The sequence below is a fragment of the Gopherus evgoodei genome, chromosome 4, assembly GCF_007399415.2.
Source record: "Gopherus evgoodei ecotype Sinaloan lineage chromosome 4, rGopEvg1_v1.p, whole genome shotgun sequence".
NCBI lineage: Eukaryota > Metazoa > Chordata > Testudines > Testudinidae > Gopherus > Gopherus evgoodei.
In genome coordinates, this window is record NC_044325.1 from 142995314 (window position 1) to 143008495 (window position 13182).

The window sequence follows — 13182 nt, forward strand, 5'->3', positions numbered from 1 at the left end:
AGTTCCCTAGTTAAGATACCCTGGAAATGAAGCTTTCTGAGCTGGTCACATAGAACCTTTGAAAGAGAAATGCAAGTCATGCTAACTTGTCATTCTGTTTTGTTCAGATTGGTGAACGTTGCCTTTGAAACTAATGTTTGGGGACGCATAGGCTTGTCAGGGTTCTACATCTAAAACATTTGTGCTACTCAGTAGCAAAATGGTGACAGGAATTATGCTTTCAAAAATACCATCTGTCAGCTGCTGAGGGCTGCATTTGTCACCAGAATTGGCACTGGGCTACAGAAACCAAGTATCCCTCTACCTGAGACTTCAAGGTGGCAGAATATGTAATTATTGCCACTACTTTCATGGCATCATTCTTGACATCCCATCCGGGAACTGCAAAGGAAACAATACATCCTTTGCACAGGGATCTGTCACTCTGAGGTTTCCTGTATTTGAACTGATACTTTGGCTGTCAGGCCTATGGGACTGTGAACTGAATCTTTAGCAGACACTCTCTGATTCCTGAATTGCAATTAGGAATATCACTAATTCAAAGTTAGGTCACCACAGAGCTTTTATTATAATTAAAAAGTCCCTTGTTCCGTTGCATGAAGCTGTTTGTTTATTCAAAACAGCAAGAAGGAGGAATGTTCGGGCAGCAGAGAAGTAGACCAAGAGTAATTAATTATGGTGCATTAGCCTCAAGGATAATTTGAAAGAATTAATGTTCTGATCTTAGCTTGTAGGACATGCCAGTTGCAGCAAAATTATGATTGTCTCACTAAGGTCAGAATGAGAAGTAACCTGTTTTTAGTGTGTTCTTCTTCTCCCATCTAAAGAAAATTGTACTTCTATTTGTTTAATAATTTTCTCCTGCACCATGTAAACAGAGACTGAGGTAGAGCAGTGATGACTTAATTAATGAGGTGCCACACAAAACCCAGGCAGCTCTGATGTTATAGGATGGAATGTTTGCATAGCCTGGATGAGTCATGCAGCTCTATTTTCATTGCAAGTGGGGAATAATTTATCTGGGAGCCACACTACAGCTGCATTTTCTTTCCCTGATAATGTTATCTCAAAGACCATTTTATCAGGGTGGTTTAAGAGTCTTTTATGAATTAAACAGATTTAAAACCATATAGTAAAACACAAAAGTGTTATTAACATCTTAGGTTATTAGAACAGAAATAACTTTTTAAAAGCAAATTTTCTTTACATTTATAAAGGCCATTATTTATTTTTGCATTCCCAAAAAACAGACTAGTTAGTTTCACATTTGCTTCTAAGCAGTTTCATTTTCTGGCCCTTATGCTTTATCCCAAGGCTGGAAACACCACAGGGGAAGGTTTAAAATCCAGACAAAAAACTGTTTTCATCAGAACTTTAAAAATATCATAGACAAAATTCTGCTAATCTTAATTTGTGCAAAATTGTTTTTCACAAAACCTGAATTTGGGGCCTAAATGTATTAATAAGTGTCCCTTTAATCCTCAACATACAGTATTTTTCAGTATTTACATATATTTAAATGCATTTCCTCTAGTCATAGGCTTCAGAGAATCAATATCGGGATGAAAGGAAGGAACTATAACAGAAAACTAAAATAGCAATAGTTATTAGCATCACTCACACTTTTATATATAAAAGTATTAGGATTTAAAAAAAAATTTAAAAGATCTCATCTGTCTATGGGTTATCGAGTCAGGCTTGTTTGCCCGAGAGGTAGATTGTCCTGGTGGCATCAGTTTGTGGTGATTTTTATTCAAATTCATATAACGCATGAGGGACCAGACACCATAGCAAACCCAGCAGATGAGCTTTCTCTTGTCACTTAAGTGATTACCTAAAATCTATTCACTTTGAAGCTCCAAGTTTGGAGAGGTTAGTGCTGGATATCACAAGAACTACTGACTCCTGGCATACCCAAAATATGCTCAAACTTTAATTATACTGCTCCTGAGTTATAGCATCATCAAAAACCATGGATGTTGCACTGAGCTAAAGGGTCTCTCTCTCCCTGTCCCTGAATTTGCTAGAGATGGGCAAACTGGTTAGGAAAATCTACTCACCCTGAAACACTTACCTATTTCCAGAACTGCCCAGAGGGGGTGCCAAGTGGAGCAATTTGCCCCAGGCCCCCAGGAGAATATAGTATTCTATAGTACTGCAACCTTTTTTTTTATGGAAGGGGCCCCCAAAATTGCTTTGCCCCAGGCCTCCTGAATCCTCTGGGTGGCCCTGCCTATTTCTAGAGTTGAATCTAAACTGAACTTTTTAGTAATGTCCAGATACTGAGAATAGGAAGAGGAAGCATCAAAACACCACAGGAATGGCTGCTCTCGTGATATTCCCAGACTAAAGGCCTGACCCAAATCCTGTTAAAGTAAAAGGCAAGATTCTCCTTGACTTCAATGGGCTTTGAATCAGGCCCTAATTCTGCCGGTGTTTTGAATAAGCTTTATTTTAACTACCCAAACGATTGGGAAGGCCAGTGTGTGCATATAAGTCCCACCAGAGCTGGTAGGAGCTGTTGGTCATGTGAGCTAAGGGTGCCTGATATCGAAAAATAGTCTGAGCATGTAATACAGAGTGCAGCATTACTCCCATGCAGTGGTACCAAGGATTTTAGGGTAACAAAAATGGAGCACTGGCTCAGTAAATAGTAACAGGGAATAGACAGGACAGCGCAGGAGGTCCTATAGGGTAATAGAGAATACAGAGGTGGTTTTGGGTGGAAACCCCAAGAAATTCACAGGCTTAAATTCAGTGTGCAGATTCCCCAAAAGTCAGTGCACGTTTTAAAATATTATCACCATGCAAACCTGCGTCACTGCATCTTGAGAGGGTTATTTTTGTGGTTGTGAATCAAAGCCAGGAAAGGCTTGTAAATCTCCTTATATTTCACCTCATTGAAAAAAGGAAGGAGAATAAAGGTGATGCCTAGGTTATGCAATCCATATGACTGGGTATGTGAGTGGGTTCTGGAGGAGGAGAGGCAGAGATAGGGTTGACAAGGATGCTGAATATTAATAATCCTTCTGCCTGGAGGCACTTGCCATTAAATGAAGTTGCTGCTCTTCTACGGATGAACGTTATTTCCTGAGTTCCTGCTTCTGTTGTGTTCTGCTACTTGCTCCAAGAGTCTGTTGCTCTGAATTCCACACACAGAGGGATGGAGGAGAGAGGATATCAGGAGGAGAGGTGTGACAGCCCCTCGCCTCGCAAACTCACTGCTACCCTGGGTTGGAAGCACAGAAAGGCTGCTCTGTGCACCACTCAGACAGGGGAAGCATCTTCATAAAGGAATATGTGAGAATAGTTAGTTCCGGAGGCTTTGCCAGCACTTTAACATTCCCCCGGGCACTCACAGAGCTGTCTGGGCCTCCGACCGGAACATGGTTCCAAACATCTCCTAAAGGGACAACAAGATGGGTTTGGTTAGAACGGTGCTACCAATTTACATATGTTGGTGTCCAACCACACAGCCACTACATTTGATCTCCATGTCTCTACCCAGCCTTACACCTTCTTCATTTCCTTTTGAGGGGTAAAGCTCAGGAAGGTTATTGGCATTGTGGCTGCCTGGTTTCTAGGGTTTCCTTTGCATTGTTCCTTAATAGGCTGAAAAAGTCAATTTTCCAATGACTGTCTTTCTCGGGCTAGACCCTCAACGGATACAAACAGTGTAGCCCCTATAAAAGTCAATAGAGCTACACTGATCTATACCAGCTGAGTGCTTGGACCAAGATCTAGTGATAGTCCTCATGCTCCACACTCTCCGAACTTTGGAGGCCTTCAGGACCTGAACTTTGCGGCACAAGCCCATCTCTAATATAAACCCAGGAGTTCCTCTACTGGAATCGACCATCTAACCCAGTATCCTGTGACGCTGGCCAGTGCCTGATGTTTCAGAGGAAGACATAAACCATCCACCACAGTGTGTAATACCGGGTTTCTTCCAGTCTTCACCCCACCCCACAAGCTTCTGCATTTAAGCATGAGGACTGAGAGCCCTCCAGCCTCCAGGCACATGAGAGATAAAAGGCTGCAGATGCAGCAGCAAAAGATGAATGAGTCTCTCATGAGAGGAAGGATAGTCTTATAGTTAAGCACTAGACTGGGAGTCAGGAGATGCGGGCTCAGTTCCTGCTGCTGCCACAGACTGACCTCCCTGTGTGACCTTGGGCCACTAACTTCCTTACTCTGTGCCTCAGCTTCCCAGCTGCAAACTGCATAATACCTCTCCCTCTCACCCACCCTAGGTCTGTTTCATCTATAGTGGTTCTAAGCTCTACGAGGCAGGGGCTTATTATGTGTATGTACAGCTCCCAGTATAATGGGGCATCAGTCTTAGTTGGGGCAGCTGGGTGCTACCACAATACAAAGTGATTCCTGGTCCTATTACTCACCTCCTCCAAGTTCTTAAATTCTGCACTGCTTTCATCCACAGATTCATCATAGATGGAGAGCTCTGTCTGACTTGGTCTCTGCATGCGAAGAAGTCAAAATCAATGATTAGCAGGCACAGGACTGAAAGAGATAAAACTGTAGCTAACCTGAGAACAGCCTATGAAGTTGCCCTATATAGTTTGGAAGCACAAACTATTCTTCGACATGGGCGTGGACAAAAACATCAGACCCCAAAACCAGTAAAGTGGATACAGAAAATGATTGGGCAAGTGCATTGGTACTGATTTGCATTTACACTAGGGCTGAACTGCACCACTCCGGCATTACATTTACATTACATTACACTTTGTGGTCCCTTTTGGCTGTGAAAGTGGTATAAAGAGGCATTAATGCAGATGAGAATCAGACCTATTTCCTTTTGGATCTTCTTTTTTTTTTTTTTAAACAAAACAACAACAACATATTTGTTCCAGTGTGAAACTACCTCTTTAAAGTATCAGAGGGGTAGCCGTGTTAGTCTGGATCTGTAAAAGCAGCAAAGAATCCTGTGGCACATTATAGACTAACAGACGTTTTGGAGCATGAGCTTTCGTGGGTGAATACCCACTTCCTCAGATGCATGTGATCTTTAAAGTACAGTAACTGGAATCCGGGCCCCAACTGAGTTAACAGTGATCCTGTAAGATAACCCCGCCTGCCCCAACATTTAGATTCAACAAACAAAACTAAAAAAGAATCAGTTGTTTCCTTGTCCTAAGTCTCAGTGGTAACCAGGCAGTTTCACCTTCAGCAAATCTCTTAAAAAGCAAATAATTGCTGTGCAGCAGTGATAAGGTCTTTTCTAGGATCAGCCCAAGGTTGAGGCTGCAGAAGTTTTATCAGGTGTAGCAAGGCAAATAAGTGGGCTGGGAGCAGCCCATGGCTGGGAGAGCTAGTTACAGCATAGGCAAGGGAGAGGTCAGACCACAGTTCGCTTGTTCAGGGAATAGTGAACTGCAAGACTGGTGTTCAGAAGCGGTTGCTTATAGCTGTGTGTGCCACGCTGTCTGTGTTGGTTCACTGCGGTATCTGATTGCCTCTCCTTCAGCAGGAGAAGAATAAAACAAATGATTGCACAGCTCAGTGTCTGTCTGTGAGTGCTGCTGATGCTCTCATCAGCACCGCAGATGCTATACTTAAAATTCCAGCTGCCCCGTGGTTTCCTGGGACATCGCCCCAAGCTGCTCGCCCCAAGCCCTCCCTGACCCTCGCACGAGGCTGTCTGTGCACAAGGCTGTCATTGCTCTCTCAAGCCCTGCCTCTCACCCAGTGGAAGGCTGGCGTTGCCCCTTGCCCCCCCGCACATTCCTTCACATCCCACTTTTTTGACAAAAGTGGGCCTTTGTCCTGTTTGCTCTTGATAACTGATCAAGTCAGCAAGAGCAAATGGGACAAATTCCTCCTTTTGAGAAAAAAAAAGTCAGAACAACTGGGACAGGGCTTAAAAAAGGAACTGTCCCTCCTAAAACTGGAGGTATAGTCACCCTATAAGACTCTCCAGTCCCCCCTCTCTCCAGCCCTCCCATAAGACTCTCCAGTCCTCCTGTCCTATTAGTTGCTTTCCCTGCTACTCCTCTGGGGGTGTAAGGTGCACATATTGTGCGCACCCACTGAATGCCTCATTAATGCACAGGCCATGATTCAATTGCATACGTTGTTTTAGGAAGGTTTTGCCCTTGTGCTGGGAGCCAAAAAAACACACCATTTTTGTGTTTTTCAGGAGCCAGCATAAGCTAGTGGATAGTGCACTAGACTGGGATTCAGGAGGCCTGAGTTCTCTTCTGCCAGTGTTGCCATGGCCATATCACTTCATCTCTCTGTGCTTTTGTTTCCCCTCCAATCCTGTGTCTGCCTGTCTATTTAGGTTGCTAGCTCTTTGAGGCAGGGACTGTCTCTCAGTAAGTGTGTATACAGCACTCAGGTCTCTAACAGCTACTGCAATGTAAATAATATGTATGTGATCAGTAAGGGAATAGGTGGTGATTGACAGTGAGGGGAACAAGAGTTCCCAGAGTTATAATAATTCTTCTTCTTCCTTCCAGGCTGCCATGGAGTCCTACACTCCCTCTGCTGCACTTTAGAAATGCTGCCTCACCCACTCCCCTCCAACCCTCCAGTGGCGGTAGAAATGCACTGAGAGAAGGGGCCCAAAGGAAAGCAGGGTTTCCAAAGGGGAACGTCTCTCGGTAGCCAGGGCCAGCTCCAGGCACCAGCTGAGCAAGCTCGTGCTTGGGGCGGGAGATTGTGTGGGGCGGCATTCTGACCAAACCTAGGGCGGCACGGCCGTTTTGTTGTTGTTGTTGTTGTTCGCTGCTTCCGCCACCCTGTAGGGGGCAGAGGAGGGGAGCGCCTTGCAGCAAACTCGGTAGGGCAGCCCTCGTCCTTCCCTCCCCGCCGACCGGAGGGGGGCGGAGCCCTCCTGGCAGGCGGCGCAGCGGTCGGGGCCGCGTGGCAAGCGCCCTGCTGAAGCCCTGGCTGTTCCCCTTCTCTCTCTCGTTCTCCCTCCCTCTCCCCCCATTAGACCGGGCGTGCACTCTGCAGCACAGGAAGCCCCCCTGCACCCTGACTCCAGCTGCCCTGTAGGGTTTTTTGTTTTGTTTTTTCCTCTGCTTTGCCAGCCATGCCGTTGTCTGCCCCCACCTCGCTTTGCTGTTCTGGCCACACCGTGTTTTTTTGGTCTTTTTTCCCTGCTTTGCTGCTCCGGTGCGTCCCCCCCTTTTTTTTTTGGCTTGGGGTGGCAAAAAAGCCAGAGCCAGCCCTGTTGGTAGCATATTTCTCCTGGCTGAGCTGCTGTTTGCGCACACGCATAGTGGCAAGTCTGGATGTTTTAATACGTTATCATGAGATAAACTCGGCAGCCTGGCCATTGTTTCCTTTCGAGTTACTATGCAATAACCAGCTGGTATCTTACTAAATAACCTATGTCACCCCTGTATTTACAGCATGTGCCACGTTGCTGCATGTCACTTTCCTTGCCCCTCCCACTGGTAGTCTTGGGCCTATGCGTTTAAACCGATTTTAGCAGCATTAAACCTATTTAACGCTGCATCCGTTCACACAACAAGGCCCTTTATATCGATATAAAGGGCTCTTTAAATCGGTTTCTGTACTCCTCCCTGACGAGAGGAGTAGCGCTGAAATCAGTATTACCATATCGGATTAGGGTTAGTGTGGCCGCAAATCGACAGTATTGGCCTCCAAGCAGTATCCCACAGTGCACCATTGTGACTGCTCTGGACAGCAATCCGAACTCGGATGCACTGGCCAGGTAAACAGGAAAAGCCCCGCCAACTTTTGAATTTCATTTCCTGTTTGCACAGCGTGGAGCTCTGATCAGCACGGGTGGCGATGCAGTTCCATATCCAAAAAGAGCTCCAGCATGAGCCATACGGGAGATACTGGATCTGATCGCTGGATGGGGAGACAAATCTGTTCTATCACAGCTCCGTTACAGAAGACGAATGAGAAAGCATTTGAAAAAATCTCCAGGCTATGACAGACAGAGGCCACAGCACAGTGCTGTGTGACAAGCGTAACAGAAAGCCAAAGAATCAAATGGACGCTCATGGAGGGAGGGAGGGGGTACTGAGGACTCCAGCTATCCCACAGTCCCCGCAGTCTCCGAAAAGCATTTGCATTCTTGGCTGAGCTCCCAATGTCCGCAGGGTCAAACACATTGTCCGGGGTATTTCAGGGCATATGTCATCAATTTACCCCCCCTCCCCCGCCGTGAAAGAAAATGGAAAAAATTCGTTTCTTGACTTTTTTTATATGTCACCCTATGTCTACTTCATGCTGCTGGTAGACGCGGTGCTGCAGCAATGAATAGCAGCATCCTCTCTCCTCCCCTCCCCTCCCCTGTAGCAGACAGTACAATATGACTGCTATCCATCATCATCATCAGCCCATGAGTGCTCCTGGCTGGCCTCAGGTAAGGTCGGCCGGGGGCGCCTGGGTAAAAATAGGAATGACTCCCGGTCATTCCTGGTAGATGGTACAGAACGGCTGGTAACTGTCCTCATCATAGCAACTGGGGGCTGAGTTCCATCAGCTCCCCCCCCCTTCCATGTCTAAAGAAAAGATTCTGTACTGCCTGGACTATCATAGCAGCGGGATGCTGGGCTCCTCTCCCCCACACCGTTTAATGTCCTGTCTGGACTATCATAGCAGCTGGAGGCTGCCTCCCCCTCATTTTATCTCACTAAAAAGTCAGTGTTTCTTATTCCTGCATTCTTTATTACTTCATGACACAAATGAGGGGGACACTGCCATGGTAGCCCAGAAAGGTTGGGGGAGAAGGGAATCAACAGGTGGGGTTGTTGCAGGGGCATCCCGCGTTAATGGCATGCAGCTCATCATTTCTGCGGGATCTGACACGGAGTGACTGTGCTCTCTGGTTCTCTGATACACTGGTTCTCTAGTACACTTGCCCCATATTCTAGGCAGGACTGACTCTATTTTTAGATAAACCATAAAGGAGGGAATGACCCAGGAGGTCATTCCCATTTTTGTCTTTGCGCCCCCAGCCGACCTCAGCTAAGGCCAGCCAGGAGCACCCATGACAGCAGCAGACGGTACAGAAGGTCTAATAACCATCATCTCATCACCAATTTACAATGGCACAGCAGATGGTACAGAACGACTGGTAACCATCTCTGCTACCTTGCAATGGCAAATGAATGCTGCTGTGTAGCACTGCAGTACCGCCTCTGTCAGTGGCATCCAGTACACACACGGTGACAGTGACAAAAGGCAAAACGGACTCCATGGTTGCCATGCTATGGTGTCTGCCAGGGCAATCCAGGGAAAAAGGGCGCGAAATGATTGTCTGCCGTTGCTTTCATGGAAGAAGGAATAAGTGATGACATTTACCCAGAATCACCCGCGACACTGTTTTTGCACCATCATGCATTGGGATCTCAACCCAGAATTCCACTAGGTGAGGGAGACTGCGGGAACTATGGGATAGCTACAGGATAGCTACCCACAGTGCAACGCTCCAGAAATCAACACTAGCCTCGGTACATGGACGCACACCACCGAATTAATGTGCTTAGTGTGGCCGCATGCACTCGACTTTATACAATCTGTTTTACAAAACCGGTTTATGTAAAATCGGAATAATCCCGTAGTGTAGACATACCCTTGGACATGTTCTTCCTTTAGTTTGTATGGGCTGATCTGTGCCCTTGTTTGCATCTATGCCTCCCCATTGGTAATCAAACTATCCCAGTTACACCTGTGCAATGCTTCTGACTTCAACAGGGTTGGACAGTGACCCCCATCTGGGTGTCTGGTTTATAACCTTGGGCCTCTACCACTTGAGCTAATGCAGGGGTTCTCAAACCGGGGGTCAGGATCCCTCAGGGGGACGCGAGGTTATTACACGGTGGGGTCACGAGCTGTCAGCATCCACCCCAAACCCCATTTTGCCTCCAGCATTTATAATGGTGTTAAATATGTTTGAGTGTTTTTAATTTTTAAGGGGTGGGGTGTCACACCCAGAGGCTTGCAGTGTGAAAGGGGTCACCCGTACAAAAGTTTGAGAACCACTGAGCTAATGGAATAACAGTAGTAGGCTCTTATCCTCTCATGTGTAGTGCATGTATGTAGCTGAGGGCAGAATGCAGCCCTGCGGTTCTGTAACCTGGTGGAAAGCCCAAGGTGTACCTCTTCTAAACCAGGAGGACGGAAGACTCCTCTGGTATTTGCCAGCGCAAACAGAACAGCATCGTGGATGGTCAAGAAGATGTGACTTGGGTCCAGGCCCCCTTCTTCGAAGACTCCACCTGTGCTAATGTCATGGTACACCTGAGCTGCAGAAGGGGAAAAGATGTTATGAGCAAAGAGAAAGAGACTGAAGGAGGAGCTGTTTGAAAGTAAATGGGGCTGACGGAGAGTTCCTGAACCGGTAGCAATCCCGGTGGGCAGACGCTTACCAGATCAGAAAGGAAATGGTTAGAACTTCTTCCCAGAGCAGAGTAGAGTGCCTGCGCAAAGCCTGTGCATAACTGGCGTCTCATTTAAAGCCAGAGGGCCCCCTGCTGTTGATGCACTTGCAGGTGTGTAAATGAGGGCAGAATTTTGTCCTATGTTCTGTGTTATGGTTGGTTTCTGAGGTTGTGACTGATATAAGATGGTCTGTTGGGCTGAGCAGGAGGAAAGTGATTGCATTGGCATCCCAGGGAGGGTTTTCAGTGGTTCATGGGGGGCAGCAGTGGAGAAGGTAGTTTTCCATGATTTTGGGATGGGGAGGATTCTGGCAGAATTTTTGTCCTGGGGTGAGGCATGTCAGTAGTGCAGGCAGGGTGGTTGGAAGAGAGAAAGGAAGGGTGAGGAGAGACAGATTTACTGCATATATATGTATTCTTATAGGTGCAAACTATGGAAGTACTACAGCTATAGCCAATCCCAGATAAGATGCTTACAATTATACACACCAAGCGCAGACTTTTTCCAGTCTACATTCCCCCTCCTTTCTTCCGTCTCATCTGTTCTGAGTTGCTCTGACATGTCAATTGCACATTATTATGGAGAACAATGAAGCCCAGGAAAGTCTAAGTATAATCCTGTCCTATTGTGGGCCGACAAACCTGCATGTTTATAACCATTAGCCACAGCTGTTAAGCTCCAAAGAGAACGCAACGGGGCCTGAAAAAAATGTTTTCAAGCGGAAAACATATCCAAAAGCCTCAATCCCAAAGAAAACCATCCCCCTTTTCATTTTGCCTTTGTATAATGAAATAGCTCTGTAAACTCTTTCTTCTTGCTACAAGCTTGCTTTATTCTCAGTGGCCCTGAGCTATGAAATCCCGCTTCCTAAAATAATCAGCATGGAGTGGCATGTGGTGGATACCTCATCACTTAGGAGATTTCATAGTAGCAGTGGTGAATATACTGTAGGGACCAATCCTGCATTAGTCACAGGAGAGGACGAGATAACTGAAAACTTTGTTGGTTCCCTATGGTTTCCTCTCACCCTTTCCATTGATTCAATATAGGAAATATATCACTGCTACGCCTGTGTCTGAGAAATGGGGGAAAGAGCACAAAGCAATGTGCAATGCTTGGATGCTTACCATGCACGTTTGCCAGGAAGACTTTAATCCCAATCTTCTGATAGCTGGAACACAGCTGGACGGGAAGATGGAGAGAGAAACAATAATAATATTTAGAGATGCTTTGGACTTTAATCAAAGGCCTTTAATCAAAGGATCTGAACCCACTTTGCAGATGCTAATTCATACACCCTCACAAGCTGCAAGTGAGGAAGATAAAAGGAAATTACTAACCTGTAACTGGAGGTTCTTCAGGATGTGTGGTCCCTATCTGTATTCCACTGTATTCCTTCTCACTGGCTCCGGGTGCATGGTGCACCCACGTAAACCCACAGTGGAATACAATAGGGACCATCACTTGAAGAAGTATCTTTATCCCTATTGCATGGAAGGGAAACAGAGTTGCAAAGAAGTGACTTGTCCAAGGATTCATATGCTGAATTAGTGGCAGAGAACTAACCTTCCCCAGAGCTTTTGTGCCCATCAGATCCACGAAGCACACTCCACTCATGTCCAGGATAATGGTGTGGAATCTGATATAGGGTGGTGCTGTGATCATTGGGTCGACGTTTGCAGCTGGAATAACACTGCAAGTGCTGCCCCGATGGCTTGAGATGCTGCCCTGTTCACTTGAGGTATTGACCTGCCCGGCACTGTTTGCAGGGGGGTGGAATGTGATGTAGGAGATGCTGGTGCCGTTGGCAGTCATTTGATTATTGTTGGTGTCTGTCGGAGAGGTGCTTTCAAAATCTTTCTGGAGCTCTTGCACTGACAAGGTCTGCAGTCAAACAAAGGCAATCAGGTCAGGATGCAATTATCAGTGCTCTTGACCTACCTCATCCAGCCCAAATTTTGTGTCTGTATTTTAGAAAGACATCCATCAGGCTAGTGTCATCGCTGGCATTACTCTATACGGTTCAGTGGAGTTACAGCAGGTGTGAATTCTTGTCTGATTTTTGTCTGCGCCCAAAGGATCAGCCAGTTTGTCAAACATCGTCAATGTCTCAAACTGCAAGCTGCATTCTGGCCACAAAGCCCCCCACCCCCACCCCCACCCCCGCACTTGGCCCATTCGTTACCCTTGGCTGGGCATTCAAGGTATCCAGCGGGGAACAGGACATTTGACAGCCTCCCCTGACCATGGAAAGAGAAGCCAAAGGGGTGAGATGTAGAAAGCCCTCAGGATCCAGTCAGGAGGAGAACAATGTGGAGGCACAGCCAGGGCTGATACAGCCTCTGCTTCCTGGATCCTCTAAGTTGTCTTCCCAGGTACCAATTACCTCAGCCAGCTGTGTTCAAACACGGGAGGCCACTTTGACAACTTGCCAAAAAATTCCTAAGGGCTATATCTACTTTGCATATATATTCACATACATTTTAATAATAAAGACTGGAAACACTGTGCCCACATTCGCCCCCTTCCATCACAGATGTCATTTTTGATTCACTAGCCACAACATGAAGAGGAGACCAGATCACTAACAGGTGATCTTTCCCCGCAGTTACATGCTATGGGCTCCTGGGCTACTCATTCCCAATCTAGACACTCTGGGCAAATTGAGCTGAATCCTGCTCCTACTGACTCAATGGGACTTTTGCCCCCAAGTTTGGTGTGAGCATGGTTTGGCCCTTTGTGTAGGTCACTGTAGCACGTGCTATAGGTAAGAGAGGGAAGGGGGAAGTG

General features: G+C 46.5%; 1 protein-coding gene across 1 annotated transcript in view; it reads right to left on the minus strand.

Moving 5' to 3' along the window:
* Nucleotides 1-2161: 2161 nt before the first annotated feature.
* The window catches only part of SLC26A9 (solute carrier family 26 member 9), a 46859-nt gene continuing 35838 nt past the window's right edge, over nt 2162-13182 (minus strand). The window contains exons 17-21 of the mRNA XM_030561601.1: nt 11959-12276; nt 11520-11574; nt 10111-10256; nt 4401-4478; nt 2162-3403 (exon numbers count right to left, since the gene is read on the minus strand). Of these exons, the coding sequence (XP_030417461.1) occupies nt 3356-3403; nt 4401-4478; nt 10111-10256; nt 11520-11574; nt 11959-12276 (645 nt within the window). The 3' untranslated portion in view covers nt 2162-3355. The remainder of the gene's footprint in view (nt 3404-4400; nt 4479-10110; nt 10257-11519; nt 11575-11958; nt 12277-13182) is intronic.